General features: G+C 46.3%; 2 protein-coding genes across 2 annotated transcripts in view; both read left to right on the plus strand.

Moving 5' to 3' along the window:
* Nucleotides 1-9,074, plus strand: LOC128358923 (protein FAM3C-like; the record flags this gene model as incomplete). The annotated part of the gene is made up of 8 exons (XM_053319326.1): nucleotides 1-43; nucleotides 412-480; nucleotides 995-1,100; nucleotides 1,354-1,412; nucleotides 1,656-1,706; nucleotides 2,485-2,569; nucleotides 2,871-2,997; nucleotides 8,913-9,074. Coding segments are annotated over 8 exons (630 nt in total), but the record flags the coding sequence as incomplete, so codon positions are not given.
* Nucleotides 9,075-13,590: 4,516 nt separating this feature from the next.
* Nucleotides 13,591-17,500, plus strand: part of actr6 (actin related protein 6) — an 18,999-nt gene continuing 15,089 nt past the window's right edge. The window contains exons 1-5 of the mRNA XM_053318783.1: nucleotides 13,591-13,670; nucleotides 14,699-14,816; nucleotides 15,458-15,529; nucleotides 16,411-16,534; nucleotides 17,167-17,302. Of these exons, the coding sequence (XP_053174758.1) occupies nucleotides 13,603-13,670; nucleotides 14,699-14,816; nucleotides 15,458-15,529; nucleotides 16,411-16,534; nucleotides 17,167-17,302 (518 nt within the window). The 5' untranslated portion in view covers nucleotides 13,591-13,602. The remainder of the gene's footprint in view (nucleotides 13,671-14,698; nucleotides 14,817-15,457; nucleotides 15,530-16,410; nucleotides 16,535-17,166; nucleotides 17,303-17,500) is intronic.

Consider the following 17,500-nt stretch of genomic DNA (forward strand, 5'->3'; position numbering starts at 1 on the left):
GTTCTGACCGTCGTCCTGCAGAAATACAGCAGCTCAGAGAAAGGTTCAGTCTGATCAATACACTCACACACACACAGAGAGACACACACACACACACACACACACACACACAGAGACACACACACACACACACACACACACAGAGACACACACACACACACACACACACACACACACACACACAGAGAAAGGTTCAGTCTGATCAATACACTCACACACACACACACACAGAGACACACACATATACACACACTCACTTACACACACACACAGAGACACACACACACACACACACACACACTCAGTGAAAGGTTCAGTCTGATCAATACACACACACACACACACACACACACACACACACACTCAGAGAAAGGTTCAGTCTGATTATCTGAAGCTCTGTTTGTGTTTCAGCTGAATGGACTCGAGAGTTATCAGCAGGTTTATTCGGTCAGAAGAAGACGCTGCCTCCCAAACAGTCAGGTGAGAGATCAATAACACCGATCAGCTGCTCCGATCAGCTGTTCAGGATCAATAACACTGATCAGCTGATCCGGATCAATAACACCGATCAGCTGATCAGGATCAATAACACTGATCAGCTGTTCAGGATCAATAACACTGATCAGCTGATCAGGATCAATAACACTGATCAGCTGATCAGGATCAATAACACTGATCAGCTGTTCAGGATCAATAACACTGCTCAGCTGTTCAGGATCAATAACACTGATCAGCTGTTCAGGATCAATAACACTGATCAGCTGATCAGGATCAATAACACTGATCAGCTGATCAGGATCAATAACACTGATCAGCTGTTCAGGATCAATAACACTGATCAGCTGATCAGGATCAATAACACTGATCAGCTGATCAGGATCAATAACACTGATCAGCTGTTCAGGATCAATAACACTGCTCAGCTGTTCAGGATCAATAACACCGATCAGCTGTTCAGGATCAATAACACCGATCAGCTGTGCTTCCTCTGCAGCTACTTCCTGTCCGCTCTCCGACTGTCCGTCTCATCACTTCGGATTCTTCCTGCAGAGCGGAGCCGCAAACGTCATCGGGCCGAAGATCTGCGTCCAGAATCAGCTGTGAGACGCTTTTATTTTGAAATTCATACTCAAACAAATAAAAGCATCAGAAGAGTCAAACTGATGATGTCATTTTAAGGTTTTATAACGATGATGTCATTTTAAGGTTTTATAACGATGATGTCATTTTAAAGTTTCATAACGATGATGTCATTTTAAAGTTTTATAACGATGATGTCATTTTAAGGTTTTATAACGATGATGTCATTTTAAAGTTTTATAACGATGATGTCATTCTCCTCTCCACTCTCAGAGCTCTCGGCGTTGTGAAGAACAACGCTGGGCCTGGAATCAACATCGTGATTATTAACGGTGAGTAAGACCGGGTTTAACTGGGTTAAAGTGGGCTAAACTGGGTTAAACTGGGTTAAACTGGGTTAAAGTGGGCTAAACTGGGTTAAACTGGGTTAAACTGGGTTAAAGTGGGTTAAACTGGGTTAAACTGGGTTAAAGTGGGCTAAACTGGGTTAAACTGGGTTAAACTGGGTTAAACTGGGCTAAACTGGGTTAAACTGAGCTAAACTGGGTTAAACTGGGTCCTTGTGTCTCTAACAGGGAGAAGTGGAGCCGTGGAGCAGACGGCTCATTTCAACATGTACAGCGGCGGTAAGAAACATTTAAATATTTTAAATATCAGATCTACTGGATCCCTCTCCCACCCTGGATCTACTCGATCCCTCTCCTGGATCTACTCCAGCCCTCTCCCACCCTGGATCTACTCGATCCCTCTCCTGGATCTACTCGAGCCCTCTCCCACGCTGGATCTACTCGAGCCCTCTCCCCCTCTGGATCCACTCGATCCCTCTCCCCCCCTGGATCTACTCGAGCCCTCTCCCGCCCTGGATCTACTCCAGCCCTCTCCCACGCTGGATCTACTCGAGCCCTCTCCCACGCTGGATCTACTCGATCCCTCTCCCACCCTGGATCTACTGGATCCCTCTCCCACCCTGGATCTACTCGATCCCTCTCCCACCCTGGATCTACTCGAGCCCTCTCCCACCCTGGATCTACTCGATCCCTCTCCCACCCTGGATCTACTCGAGCCCTCTCCCACCCTGGATCTACTCCAGCCCTCTCCCACGCTGGATCTACTCGAGCCCTCTCCCCCCCTGGATCTACTCGATCCCTCTCCCACCCCGGATCTACTCCAGCCCTCTCCTACCCTGGATCTACTCCAGCCCTCTCCCACGCTGGATCTACTCCAGCCCTCTCCCACCCTGGATCTACTCCAGCCCTCTCCCACGCTGGATCTACTCCAGCCCTCTCCCACCCTGGATCTACTCCAGCCCTCTCCCACGCTGGATCTACTCCAGCCCTCTCCCACCCTGGATCTACTGGATCCCTCTCCCACCCTGGATCTACTAACCCTATCGTTTCTTCTCAGATGTGAATCCGCTCATCGAGCTGCTGAAAAGTCTCCAGAAAGGTTCGATCATCCTGATCGCTTCCTACGACGACCCGTCAACCAAGTGAGTATCTGATCCCAGTTCTCCCAGTGTTCTCAGTGCTCCCAGTGCTCCCAGTGCTCCCAGTGCTCCCAGTGTTCCCAGTGCTCCCAGTGTTCCCAGTGTTCCCAGTGTTCCCAGTGCTCCCAGTGTTCCCAGTGTTCCCAGTGTTCCCAGTGCTCCCAGTGCACCCAGTGGTCCCAGTGCTCCCAGTGTTCCCAGTGCTCCCATTGTTCCCAGTATTCCCAGTGCTCCCAGTGCTCCCAGTGTTCCCAGTGCTCCCAGTGCTCCCAGTATTGATCCGTATTGATCCGCTCTGCTGCAGGTTGACAGAGGATGCCAGGAAGTTGATCTCTGAACTCGGCAGTTCGGCCGTTTCGTCGCTCGGCTTCAGAGATAACTGGGTGTTCGTTGGCGGGAAAGGAGTCTCAGTGCAGAGCGGCTTCGAGAAGGTAAGGATCAGTGTCTGTAGTGATCAGTGTCTGTAGTGATCAGTGTCTGTAGCAGTGATCAGTGTCTGTAGTAGTGATCAGTGTCTGTAGTGATCAGTGTCTGTATTGATCAGTGTCTGTAGTGATCAGTGTCTGTAGTGATCAGTGTCTGTAGTGATCAGTGTCTGTAGTAGTGATCAGTGTCTGTAGTGATCAGTGTCTGTAGTAGTGATCAGTGTCTGTAGTAGTGATCAGTGTCTGTAGTGATCAGTGTCTGTAGTAGTGATCAGTGTCTGTAGTGATCAGTGTCTGTAGTGATCAGTGTCTGTAGTGATCAGTGTCTGTAGCAGTGATCAGTGTCTGTAGTAGTGATCAGTGTCTGTAGTGATCAGTGTCTGTATTGATCAGTGTCTGTAGTGATCAGTGTCTGTAGTGATCAGTGTCTGTAGTGATCAGTGTCTGTAGTAGTGATCAGTGTCTGTAGTGATCAGTGTCTGTAGTAGTGATCAGTGTCTGTAGTAGTGATCAGTGTCTGTAGTGATCAGTGTCTGTAGTAGTGATCAGTGTCTGTAGTGATCAGTGTCTGTAGTAGTGATCAGTGTCTGTAGTAGTGATCAGTGTCTGTAGTAGTGATCAGTGTCTGTAGTGATCAGTGTCTGTAGTAGTGATCAGTGTCTGTAGTGATCAGTGTCTGTAGTGATCAGTGTCTGTAGTAGTGATCAGTGTCTGTAGTGATCAGTGTCTGTAGTAGTGATCAGTGTCTGTAGTGATCAGTGTCTGTAGTGATCAGTGTCTGTAGTGATCAGGGTCTGTAGTGATCAGTGTCTGTAGTGATCAGTGTCTGTAGTAGTGATCAGTGTCTGTAGTGATCAGGGTCTGTAGTGATCAGTGTCTGTAGTAGTGATCAGTGTCTGTAGTAGTGATCAGTGTCTGTAGTGATCAGTGTCTGTAGTAGTGATCAGTGTCTGTAGTGATCAGGGTCTGTAGTGATCAGTGTCTGTAGTAGTGATCAGTGTCTGTAGTAGTGATCAGTGTCTGTAGTAGTGATCAGTGTCTGTAGTGATCAGTGTCTGTAGTATTGATCAGTGTCTGTAGTGATCAGTGTCTGTAGTGATTAGTGTCTGTAGTGATCAGTGTCTGTAGTGATCAGTGTCTGTAGTAGTGATCAGTGTCTGTAGTGATTAGTGTCTGTAGTGATCAGTGTCTGTATTAGTGATCAGTGTCTGTAGTAGTGATCAGTGTCTGTAGTAGTGATCGGTGTCTGTAGTAGTGATCAGTGTCTGTAGTAGTGATCAGTGTCTGTAGTGATCAGTGTCTGTAGTAGTGATCAGTGTCTGTAGTGATCAGTGTCTGTAGTAGTGATCAGTGTCTGTAGTAGTGATCAGTGTCTGTAGTGATCAGTGTCTTTAGTGATCAGTGTCTGTAGTAGTGATCAGTGTCTGTAGTGATCGGTGTCTGTAGTGATCGGTGTCTGTATTGATCGGTGTCTGTAGTGATCGGTGTCTGTATTGATCGGTGTCTGTAGTGATCAGTGTCTGTAGTGATCAGTGTCTGTATTGATCGGTGTCTGTATTGATCGGTGTCTGTAGTGATCAGTGTCTGTAGTGATCAGTGTCTGTAGTAGTGATCAGTGTCTGTAGTGATCAGTGTCTTTAGTGATCAGTGTCTGTAGTGATCAGTGTCTGTAGTGATCGGTGTCTGTAGTGATCGGTGTCTGTATTGATCGGTGTCTGTAGTGATCAGTGTCTGTAGTGATCAGTGTCTGTATTGATCGGTGTCTGTATTGATCGGTGTCTGTAGTGATCAGTGTCTGTAGTGATCAGTGTCTGTAGTAGTGATCAGTGTCTGTAGTGATCAGTGTCTGTAGTGATCAGTGTCTGTAGTAGTGATCAGTGTCTGTATTGATCGGTGTCTGTAGTGATCAGTGTCTGTATTGATCGGTGTCTGTAGTGATCAGTGTCTGTAGTAGTGATCAGTGTCTGTAGTGATCAGTGTCTGTAGTAGTGATCAGTGTCTGTAGTGATCAGTGTCTGTAGTAGTGATCAGTGTCTGTAGTGATCAGTGTCTGTAGTGATCAGTGTCTGTAGTGATCAGTGTCTGAAGTGATCAGTGTCTGTAGTAGTGATCAGTGTCTGTAGTAGTGATCAGTGTCTGTAGTAGTGATCAGTGTCTGTAGTAGTGATCAGTGTCTTTAGTGATCAGTGTCTGTAGTAGTGATCAGTGTCTGTAGTAGTGATCAGTGTCTGTAGTGCTCAGTGTCTGTAGTAGTGATCAGTGTCTGTAGTGATCAGTGTCTGTAGTGATCAGTGTCTGTAGTAGTGATCGGTGTCTGTATTGATCGGTGTCTGTAGTGATCAGTGTCTGTATTGATCGGTGTTTGTAGTGATCGGTGTCTGTAGTGATCAGTGTCTGTAGTGATCAGTGTCTGTAGTGATCAGTGTCTGTAGTGATCAGTGTCTGTATTGATCGGTGTCTGTAGTGATCAGTGTCTGTATTGATCGGTGTCTGTAGTGATCGGTGTCTGTATTGATCGGTGTCTGTAGTGATCAGTGTCTGTACTGTTCATGGTCTGTAGTATTGATCAGTGTCTGTAGTGATCAGTGTCTGTATTGATCAGTGTCTGTAGTGATCAGTGTCTGTAGTGATCAGTGTCTGTAGTGATCAGTGTCTGTAGTAGTGATCAGTGTCTGTAGTGATCAGTGTCTGTAGTAGTGATCAGTGTCTGTAGTGATCAGTGTCTGTAGTATTGATCAGTGTCTGTAGTGATCAGTGTCTGTAGTGATCAGTGTCTGTAGTATTGATCAGTGTCTGTAGTATTGATCAGTGTCTGTAGTGATCAGTGTCTGTAGTAGTGATCAGTGTCTGTAGTGATCAGTGTCTGTAGTAGTGATCGGTGTCAGTAGTGATCAGTGTCTGTAGTAGTGATCAGTGTCTGTAGTTATCAGTGTCTGTAGTAGTGATCGGTGTCTGTAGTGATCAGTGTCTGTAGTAGTGATCGGTGTCTGTAGTGATCAGTGTCTGTAGTGATCAGTGTCTGTAGTGATCAGTGTCTGTAGTGATCAGTGTCTGTAGTAGTGATCAGTGTCTGTAGTAGTGATCAGTGTCTGTAGTGATCAGTGTCTGTAGTCATGATCAGTGTCTGTAGTAGTGATCAGTGTCTGTAGTAGTGATCAGTGTCTGTAGTGATCAGTGTCTGTAGTCATGATCAGTGTCTGTAGTAGTGATCAGTGTCTGTAGTCATGATCAGTGTCTGTAGTGATCAGTGTCTGTAGTCATGATCAGTGTCTGTAGTAGTGATCAGTGTCAGTAGTGATCAGTGTCTGTAGTCATGATCAGTGTCTGTAGTGATCAGTGTCTGTAGTCATGATCAGTGTCTGTAGTAGTGATCAGTGTCTGTAGTAGTGATCAGTGTCTGTAGTGATCAGTGTCTGTAGTAGTGATCAGTGTCTGTAGTGATCAGTGTCTGTAGTGATCAGTGTCTGTAGTGATCAGTGTCTGTATTGATCAGTGTCTGTAGTAGTGATCAGTGTCTGTAGTGATCAGTGTCTGTAGTAGTGATCAGCGTCTGTAGTGATCAGTGTCTGTAGTGATCAGTGTCTGTAGTAGTGATCAGTGTCTGTAGTGATCAGTGTCTGTAGTGATCAGTGTCTGTAGTGATCAGTGTCTGTAGTAGTGATCAGTGTCTGTATTAGTGATCAGTGTCTGTAGTGATCAGTGTCTGTAGTGATCAGTGTCTGTAGTAGTGATCAGTGTCTGTAGTGATCAGTGTCTGTAGTAGTGATCAGCGTCTGTAGTGATCAGTGTCTGTAGTGATCAGTGTCTGTAGTAGTGATCAGTGTCTGTAGTGATCAGTGTCTGTAGTGATCAGTGTCTGTAGTGATCAGTGTCTGTAGTGATCAGTGTCTGTAGTAGTGATCAGTGTCTGTATTAGTGATCAGTGTCTGTAGTGATCAGTGTCTGTAGTGATCAGTGTCTGTAGTGATCAGTGTCCGTAGTGATCGGTGTCTGTAGTGATCAGTGTCTGTAGTGATCGGTGTCTGTAGTGATCAGTGTCTGTAGTAGTGATCAGTGTCTGTAGTAGTGATCAGTGTCTGTAGTAGTGATCGGTGTCTGTAGTAGTGATCAGTGTCTGTAGTAGTGATCAGTGTCTGTAGTAGTGATCGGTGTCTGTAGTAGTGATCAGTGTCTGTAGTGATCGGTGTCTGTAGTAGTGATCAGTGTCTGTAGTGATCGGTGTCTGTAGTAGTGATCAGTGTCTGTAGTGATCGGTGTCTGTAGTAGTGATCGGTGTCTGTAGTAGTGATCAGTGTCTGTAGTGATCAGTGTCTGTAGTAGTGATCAGTGTCTGTAGTAGTGATCAGTGTCTGTAGTGATCGTGTCTGTAGTAGTGATCAGTGTCTGTAGTGATCAGTGTCTGTAGTGATCAGTGTCTGTAGTGATCAGTGTCTGTAGTAGTGATCGGTGTCTGTAGTGATCAGTGTCTGTAGTGATCAGTGTCTGTAGTAGTGATCAGTGTCTGTAGTGATCAGTGTCTGTAGTGATCAGTGTCTGTAGTAGTGATCAGTGTCTGTTGTAGTGATCAGTGTCTGTAGTGATCAGTGTCTGTAGTAGTGATCAGTGTCTGTAGTAGTGATCAGTGTCTGTAGTAGTGATCAGTGTCTGTAGTGATCGGTGTCTGTAGTGATCAGTGTCTGTAGTGATCAGTGTCTGTAGTAGTGATCAGTGTCTGTAGTAGTGATCAGTGTCTGTAGTAGTGATCAGTGTCTGTAGTAGTGATCAGTGTCTGTAGTGATCAGTGTCTGTAGTGATCAGTATCTGTAGTAGTGATCAGTGTCTGTAGTGATCAGTGTCTGTAGTAGTGATCAGTGTCTGTAGTGATCAGTGTCTGTAGTGATCAGTGTCTGTAGTGATCAGTGTCTGTTGTAGTGATCAGTGTCTGTAGTGATCAGTGTCTGTAGTGATCAGTGTCTGTAGTAGTGATCAGTGTCTGTAGTAGTGATCAGTGTCTGTAGTAGTGATCAGTGTCTGTAGTGATCAGTGTCTGTAGTAGTGATCAGTGTCTGTAGTGATCAGTGTCTGTAGTAGTGATCAGTGTCTGTAGTAGTGATCAGTGTCTGTAGTGATCAGTGTCTGTAGTGATCAGTGTCTGTAGTGATCAGTGTCTGTAGTAGTGATCAGTGTCTGTAGTGATCGGTGTCTGTAGTGATCAGTGTCTGTAGTGATCAGTGTCTGTAGTAGTGATCAGTGTCTGTAGTAGTGATCGGTGTCTGTAGTGATCAGTGTCTGTAGTAGTGATCAGTGTCTGTAGTGATCAGTGTCTGTAGTGATCAGTGTCTGTAGTGATTAGTGTCTGTAGTAGTGATCAGTGTCTGTAGTGATCAGTGTCTGTAGTAGTGATCGGTGTCTGTAGTGATCAGTGTCTGTAGTAGTGATCAGTGTCTGTAGTGATCAGTGTCTGTAGTGATCAGTGTCTGTAGTAGTGATCGGTGTCTGTAGTGATCAGTGTCTGTAGTAGTGATCAGTGTCTGTAGTGATCAGTGTCTGTAGTAGTGATCAGTGTCTGTAGTAGTGATCAGTGTCTGTAGTGATCAGTGTCTGTAGTGATCAGTGTCTGTAGTGATCAGTGTCTGTAGTAGTGATCAGTGTCTGTAGTGATCAGTGTCTGTAGTAGTGATCAGTGTCTGTAGTAGTGATCAGTGTCTGTAGTAGTGATCAGTGTTTGTAGTAGTGATCAGTGTCTGTAGTAGTGATCAGTGTCTGTAGTGATCAGTGTCTGTAGTAGTGATCAGTGTCTGTAGTAGTGATCAGTGTCTGTAGTAGTGACCAGTGTCTGTAGTAGTGATCAGTGTCTGTAGTGATCAGTGTCTGTAGTAGTGAACAGTGTCTGTAGTGATCAGTGTCTGTAGTTTTGGTCTGAGCCGTTTTTTCTGTTTCAGCATCTGAAAAACGACAAATCGAAGAATAAATACGATAACTGGCCCGAACTCATCCAGCTGCAGGGCTGCATCCCCAAGTTCCCCGAGTGATTGGTCCTGGTCCCGGTCCCGGTCCAGGTCCTGGTCCCGGTCCCGGTCCTGGTCCAGGTCCAGGTCCAGGTCCAGGTCCCGGTCCCGGTCCAGGTCCTAAGTCTGTTACCATTGTCACACAAACACAAGACGAGGAACTTTACGGGAAACCTGAAGAAGTGACGTGATGATGACATAGACGATGACATCACTTCCTCCTTTAGCAATAACGATGACATCACTTCCTCCTTTAGCAATAACGATGACATCACTTCCTCCTCTAGCTCGCAGCACCGCCGTGGAGGTTTTGGTTGAAGCTCATAAATCTGATCGCAGGGTTAGGGGTTATTTTTTATTTAAAATGTTTTAGGTATTTTATTTTGATATTTCCTGTTAAGTGGGTTTATTTTATTTTGAAAGTGTTGGCGAACATAAATGAACGGTGTGAGGTCACTGGGAGTTATTGATTAACCCCCCCCCCCGTGAAGGTAAAAGCTTTATTGTACTTTTATTTTGAAATTTGATTAATTTGTACATTAAATGAAGCTAAATGCTATCAGCTAATTAACGGGAATGTACAGACTCGTAACTTCCTGTTTGTTTTATAGCTTTTACTTTGTTGGTTGTAAAGAAATGATTTGCTTAATAAAAATAAAAAAATACTTCAGATTCATTTATTTTCCTGCAGATGTTAATAAAAGGTCAGGCTTTGTTAAACTCAGAAGACTTTGTTGATGAAATTAAAAACCAGATAAAGGAAATTAAAGATGATAAAGAGATTGATACCTATCGTCGGAAATGGGAATATTGTAAGTATGAGGTCAGATGCCTTTTCATTACATTTAAAATTGAGCAGCGAGTCTACATAGAAAGTCACCATATCAGGCGCCGCAAATAAATCCAATCAGCGGCGAGTTTCTCCCAACGTCACATCCATGATGTAAGCTTGTGTGTTTCTCTATGTGTGTGTGAGTGTGTGTGTGTGTGTGTGTGAGTGAGTGTGTGTGTGTGTTTCTCTGTGTGTGCGTGTGTGTGTGTGTGTGTGTGTGTCTGTGTGTGTGTGTGTGTGTGTGTGTGTCTCTGTGTGTGTGTGTGTGTGTGTCTGTGTGTGTGAGTGTGTGTGTGTGTCTGTGTGTGTGTGTATGTGTATGTGTGTGTGTGTGTGTATGTGTATGTGTGTGTGTATGTGTATGTGTGTGTGTGTGTGTGCGTGTGTGTGTGTGTGTGTGTGTGTCTCTGTGTGTGTGTGTCTGTGTGTGTGTGTGTGTGTGTGTGTGTCTCTGTGTGTGTGTGTGTGTGTGTCTGTGTGTGTGAGTGTGTGTGTGTGTATGTGTGTGTGTGTGTGTATGTGTGTGTGTATGTGTGTGTGTGTGTGTGTGTGAAAGCTTGTCCACAAAGAAGATGGAAGAAAAGTTGATAGTTGCAGTTTGTGGGCTCCCCGTCTTGTACGACTTGTCTTTTACCGGGACCGGAACAAAAAGGAGGAGGCATGGGTTAGGGTTAGGGTCGAGGTGGGTTAGTTAGGGTCGAGGTGGGTTAGGGTTAGGGTCGAGGTGGGTTAGGGTTAGGGTCGAGGTGGGTTAGGGTTAGGGTCGAGGTGGGTTAGGGTTAGGGTCGAGGTGGGTTAGGGTTAGGGTCGAGGTGGGTTAGGGTTAGGGTCGAGGTGGGTTAGGGTTAGGGTCGAGGTGGGTTAGGGTTAGGGTCGAGGTGGGTTAGGGTTAGGGTCGAGGTGGGTTAGGGTTAGGGTCGAGGTGGGACTCTCTGGTAAGTTCTGAGACTATCTGTGGCTCGGGGATGGAGCGCCTGTAGTTGGTGTCCAGGCGGGAGATCCTGGCACCGACCCGAGCCAACAGGTCCTCAAACTGGGCTCCAGTCAGCCTGAAGTACCGCTGGAACCGGTTGTCATCCAGCCGGAGCTCCTGGAGGAGACGGTGAAATCCCCCAGCTCCGTGCGTCTCCGGAGGATGTCATGTACCCAGATGAGGTTTCTTTTAATAGGTAGATTGTTGATGTGTTGATGAAGAAGGAAATCACCGCTGACACGTCTCTATTGTAACTTTGAAAGGTTTTATTACAAAGGAGAACAATGTCAAACATCCAATCCTGAGAGAGTCCTGGTCCAATCTGAAGCTCTCTCTCTTTCTTCAAGTCTTCCAGCACTATATATACAGTTATATACTATACTATATATACAGTTCCTAAAAACTCCACCTAGAGAAACAGAACTTCACCCTGGATAAACAGCCCTAAGCCCTCAATTTATGACTTGCTCTAATTACTGGTCAGTCTAAGAGAATTGCCTTTGTCTGTCCTTTATGGCTAGCTGTAAACTTTGACTCAAGTAAACATCTGTCCAAGTGATACAGACTTTCTAGGGTGTCATATATCATCACAGGACCGATGACCAAGCAGAACAGACACCTCACAGACACGACGGCGGGTGGTCTTCTGGCGCTTCTCGGTTTTGTACAGCGAGTACAGTGTAGTGATAGCGTTTATGTCCGCCATGATACAAACACTCTACAAATAATCTACAAATAATCTACAAGCCATTTTTTCACCTTTTTTTTCAAGCGTGATTTAAGCGAATGAATTGATGATCCAAAAATTGAAAAGCGGCGTGATAGACGCGATTGAATCGATTAATCCGCGTCAGACACTTTTGGTGTGAACGCCTCTGAAGACAAGGCTGTTCTTGCTCACCAATGCTATTTATTTTAGTAGCAGAATTACAGTCCAGACATTAAGCCTTTAAACGTGTTAGGGATGAATCTGAGCATAATCCAGCTTTCAGATGATTCCACTATCTTCCTCAAACATTCAGACCAGATCTGGTTATCAAGGTTTTTGGAGGTTTTTGCTAAAGCATCAAAAAAAAAGGAACTTGTGGCCGTCCATGATCATCCACTAACTAATCTATTTGAGATTTGAGAGGGTGATCATTTCCAAAGATTATAAAACTAGAGAAGAACTAAATATGATTCCCAGTAAAAAGAAGAGTGATTCAATTCTTAACTCCTGGTTCCAAAGAGACCTCGAATCTTTATCCAGAGTAACGTATCCTGCTCTCCCCGATACTTTAATTACATCAATTAACAAACTTGAACTTCATCTGGAGGAATAAACATCACTATATTAGGAAGGGAGACTGGGTTAAACCATTAGAGGAAGGGTTGGGGGAGACTGGGTTAAACCATTAGAGGAAGGGTTGGGGGAGACTGGGTTAAACCATTAGAGGAAGGGTTGGGGGAGACTGGGTTAAACCATTAGAGGAAGGGTTGGGGGAGACTGGGTTAAACCATTAGATGAAGGGTTAGGGGAGACTGGGTTAAACCATTAGATGAAGGGTTGGGGGAGACTGGGTTAAACCATTAGATGAAGGGTTAGGGGAGACTGGGTTAAACCATTAGAGGAAGGGTTAGGGGAGACTGGGTTAAACCATTAGATGAAGGGTTAGGGGAGACTGGGTTAAACCATTAGAGGAAGGGTTAGGGGAGACTGGGTTAAACCATTAGAGGAAGGGTTAGGGGAGACTGGGTTAAACCATTAGATGAAGGGTTAGGGGAGACTGGGTTAAACCATTAGAGGAAGGGTTAGGGGAGACTGGGTTAAACCATTAGAGGAAGGGTTAGGGGAGACTGGGTTAAACCATTAGATGAAGGGTTAGGGGAGACTGGGTTAAACCATTAGATGAAGGGTTAGGGGAGACTGGGTTAAACCATTAGATGAAGGGTTAGGGGAGACTGGGTTAAACCATTAGAGGAAGGAGGTTTAAATGTAATTGATTATGAGGCAATGAATGGTATGATAAAACTAAAATGGTTGTTTTGGTGAAATATTTTATCCATAGATTTTCAAACACTGATTTTAATTTTTTTAAATGTTTATTTTCAAAAAGTCTTTAAAACATATCAAAACCAAACAAGTCTTATGTGTTAATGAAAGTTTAACTACAGACTAACTCTGACTGTGTTTCTTTATTTAGTTTTTATTTTTTTTATTTGTATGTTTTTGTTTTTGTTGTATTTTGAATTGTGTCAACATGTAATGCCGGATTGTGTCAATAAAGATTGAGATTTGAAAAAAAAAAGCTACAGCGAGGGCATGTTCGCTTCCGGCTTTCAGAATAAAAGCACCAATTCTAACGTTATGGTTTTGTTAATAATAAAAGGAAAGGGGTGTTTTATTTTTGTGAAAACGACCGGAAGTGCTCCTCTGGTGAAAAACAAAATACCAACGTCACTCACAGATCAGCTACAGCGAGGGTATGTTCGCTTCCTGATTTCAGAATAAAAGCACCAATTCTAACGTTATGGTTTTGTTGATAATAAAAGGCAACGGGTGTTTTATTTTGTGAAAATGACCGGAAGTGCTCCTCTGCTGACTGAGTCCAGGTTTCTGATGAGACAGTTACAGTGAACAGTGTATTAGTGAAGACTGTTTCACATCGCAGGTATTTTATTTTGAAGCTCAAACATTCACTTATTCAGAGTTTTATAAACATAGAGGGCGGAACTTTATTTTAGTTTGTATCCCGCCGAACACTTCCGGTGGAGGGACGCCCGTCCAGGCCTCTGATTGGCTGCAGAGGATCGTTGATGGCGGATGCTCAGACTGTTAAATGGCGACTTTAGTTTTAGACAACGGAGCAAACAGCGCGAAGATCGGCTACAGCCTGGAGAGAGTCAGGTTAGTGTGTGTGTGTGTGTGTGTGTGTGTGTGTGTGTGAGAGAGAGTGAGAGAGAGAGAGAGAGAGAGAGAGAGAGAGAGAGAGAGGAGAGAGAGAGAGAGAGAGAGAGAGAGAGAGAGAGAGAGAGAGAGAGAGAGAGAGAGAGAGAGAGTGAGTGAGTGAGTGAGTGAGTGAGTGAGTGAGTGAGTGAGTGAGTGAGTGAGTGAGTGAGTGAGTGAGTGAGAGAGAGACAGAGAGAGAGTGAGAGAGAGAGAGAGTGAGTGAGTGAGTGAGTGAGTGAGTGAGTGAGTGAGTGAGTGAGTGAGTGAGTGAGTGAGTGAGAGAGAGAGAGAGAGAGACAGAGAGTGAGTGAGAGAGAGAGAGACAGAGAGAGAGAGAGAGTGAGTGAGTCTCTGTCTCTGTCTGTGTGTGTGTGTGTGTGTGTGTCTGTGTGTGTGTCTCTGTATCTCTGTGTGTGTGTGTGTGTGTGTGTGTGTCTGTGTGTGTGTCTCTGTATCTCTGTGTGTGTGTGTGTGTGTGTGTGTGTCTGTGTGTGTGTCTCTGTATCTCTGTGTGTGTGTGTGTGTGTGTGTGTGTCTGTTGTGTGTGTCTCTGTATCTCTGTGTGTGTGTGTGTGTGTGTGTGTGTCTGTGTGTGTGTCTCTGTCTCTCTGTGTGTGTGTGTGTGTGTCTGTGTGTGTGTGTGTTATTATTATTAACAGCTGGTAACAGTCAGCTGTGAGTGAAGCTCGTGCACGAGGAGTTAGCGTCATGAGTCTCCATGGCAACAGCAGAAACACAGCGCTCAGCCCTCAGAAACATTAATGAGAGAGAGAGAGAGAATTGATCTGTTACTTCCTGTGAGTAATCTGTTACTTCCTGTGAGTAGTCAGTTACTTCCTGTGAGTAATCTGTTACTTCCTGTGAGTAATCTGTTACTTCCTGTGAGTAATCAGTTACTTCCTGTGAGTAGTCAGTTACTTCCTGTGAGTAATCAGTTACTTCCTGTTTACTTCCTGTTTACTTCCTGGTTACTTCCTGTCCCTCAGTGTGATCCCAAACTGTCAGTTCCGCTCCAAGACGTCCAGATTAAAAACCTTCACAGCCAATCAGCTCGATGAGATCAAAGACCCGTCCGGCCTCTTCTACATCCTGCCCTTCCAGAAGGTACTTCCTTCCTTCCTTCCTTCCTTCTCCTCCCTTCCTTCCTTCCTCCCTTTCTTTCTTCCTTTCTTCCTCCCTTCCTCCCTTCCTTCCTTCTCTCCTTCCTTCCTCCCTCCCTTTCTCTCTTCCTTTCTTCTTCCCTTCCTCCCTTCTCTCATTCCCTCCTTCCTTCCTTCCTTCCTCCCTTTTACTGTTAAACATCTGCATGTCTCCGCAGGGCTACCTTCCTCCCTCCTTTCCTTCCTTCCTTCCTTCCTTCCTTCCTTCCTTCCTAACATCTGGAAACATCTGTCTCTGCAGGGCTACCTTCCTCCCTCCCTCCCTTCCTTCCTTCCTTCCTTCCTTCTTTCCTAACATCTGGAAACATCTGTCTCTGCAGGGCTACCTTCCTCCCTCCCTCCCTCCCTTCCTTCCTTCCTTCCTTCCTTCTTTCCTAACATCTGGAAACATCTGTCTCTGCAGGGCTACCTTCCTCCCTCCCTCCCTTCCTTCCTTCCTTCCTTCCTTCCTTCCTTCCTTCCTAACATCTGGAAACATCTGTCTCTGCAGGGCTACCTTCCTCCCTACCTCCCTCCCTTCCTTCCTTCCTCCTCCTTCCTTCCTTCCTTCCTCTTCCTAACATCTGGAAACATCTGTCTCTGCAGGGCTACCTGGTGAACTGGGATGTTCAGAGGAAAGTTTGGGATCATCTGTTCGGAAAGAAATGTTCAAGGTTGGTTTGATTCTGTTTAATCCTCCTAACCCCCCCCCCACCCCCCCCCCCCTCCACAGACTGTATAAAGAAACAGACGTAACATCCGTGACGTCACCCATTGGTTTGTGGACTGCTGCTCAGAAGCCAATAGTTTCTAATCTAGGCAGCGCCATCTTGAAAATTACAGGTGCATGCTGGGAAAAATAAAAACACGGATTCTACTTATATGGGCATGAGGCGGGGCCATGGGCGGAGCGGGGAGGTTGCTATGGTTACGAGGGCTGGACCTCGAGGACATTGGTCAATCAACCTGTCAATCAGGACGTAGCCACGCCCCCTAATGCATACCCTGCTTTATCGTCACATATAAAATCAGGGAGGCCAAAATGTCCCAAATGAACATCATACTGCATTGAAGAAGGCTTTAAACTAGCGATTGAGACCATAAACACATTTTGAAAACGTTTACTGAGGTTAGAAATCAAGTGAGAAGTTGGTGAATTCTCCATTGACTTGTATAGAGACGGTCGCCCCCCTGGTGGCCTTTTGATAGAATGCAGCTCTAAGTTACTTCCTGGTTGGCTTCATTTCAGAGGACAGGAACTCCCCGCCTGACCCCAACCCTTCATCATCTAATCTGTGTGTGTGTGTGTGTGTGTGTGTGTGTGTGTGTGTGTGCGTCTCTGTGTGTGTGTGTGTGTGTGTGTGTGTGTGTGTGTGTGTGCGTCTCTGTGTGTGTGTGTGTGTGTGTGTGTGTGTGTGTGTGTGTGTGTGTGTGTGTGTGTGTGTGCGTCTCTGTGTGTGTGTGTGTGTGTGTGTGTGTGTGTGTGTGTGTGTGTGTGTGTGTGCGTCTCTGTGTGTGTGTGTGTGTGTGTGTGTGTGTGTGTGTGTGTGTGTGTGTAGGTGGATTTTGCAGACACCAGCATCATCATCACTGAGCCGTACTTTAACTTCACGTCCATTCAGGAGTCGATGAATGAGATTCTGTTTGAGGAGTATCAGTTCCAGTCGGCCCTGCGGACCAACGGTGAGTCAGTAGACCCCCCCCCCCACCCCCCCTACCCCCCCCACCCCCACCAGGGACCAACGGTGAGACAGTAGACCCCCCCCCCCCACCCCATCCACCCCCCACCTACCCCCCCCACCAGGGACCAACGGTGAGTCAGTAGACCCCCCCCCCTACCCCCCTACCCCCCCCACCCCCACCAGGGACCAGCGACGAGACAGTAGACCCCCCCCACCCCACCCCCCACCTACCACCCCCACCAGGGACCAGCGGTTAGACAGTAGAACCCCCCCCCCACCCCATCCCACCCCCCACCTACCCCCCCCACCAGGGACCAACGGTGAGTCAGTAGACCCCCCCCCCCCCCCCACCAGGGACCAGCGGTTAGACAGTAGACCCCCCCCCCCCACCCCATCCCACCCCCCACCTACCCCCCCCACCAGGGACCAGCGGTGAGACAGTAGACCCCCCCCACCCCACCCCCCACCTACCCCCCCCACCAGGGACCAGCGGTGAGACAGTAGACCCCCCCCACCCCACCTACCCCCCCCACCAGGGACCAACGGTGAGACAGTAGACCCCCCCCCAGGATGTATGATATAGGGTCTGGGTATAATCTGGTTTTAATGTGTATATAATGTAATGTGTCTCAGCCGGCTCTCTCAGCGCTCATCACTACTTCCACATGAAGCCGTCGGAGCTCTGCTGTCTGGTGGTGGATTCAGGATTCTCCTTCAGTCACATCGCTCCGTACTGCCGCCGCCGCGCCATGAAGGAGGGGATACGCAGGTGAGAGCCCCCCCCACACACCCCCCCCCACCCTAACCCTCCACTAATATAACTATATTATACTATATTATATATATATATGCAAGCAGCCGTGCCCCCCCCCCCCCATGCTGCCCCCCCCCCCCCACCCTAACCCTCCACTAATATAACTATATTATACTATACTAACTACACAATTATAACAATATTTATAATAAT

This window comes from Scomber japonicus, chromosome 5 (assembly GCF_027409825.1).
Source record: "Scomber japonicus isolate fScoJap1 chromosome 5, fScoJap1.pri, whole genome shotgun sequence".
Taxonomy (NCBI): Eukaryota; Metazoa; Chordata; class Actinopteri; order Scombriformes; family Scombridae; genus Scomber; species Scomber japonicus.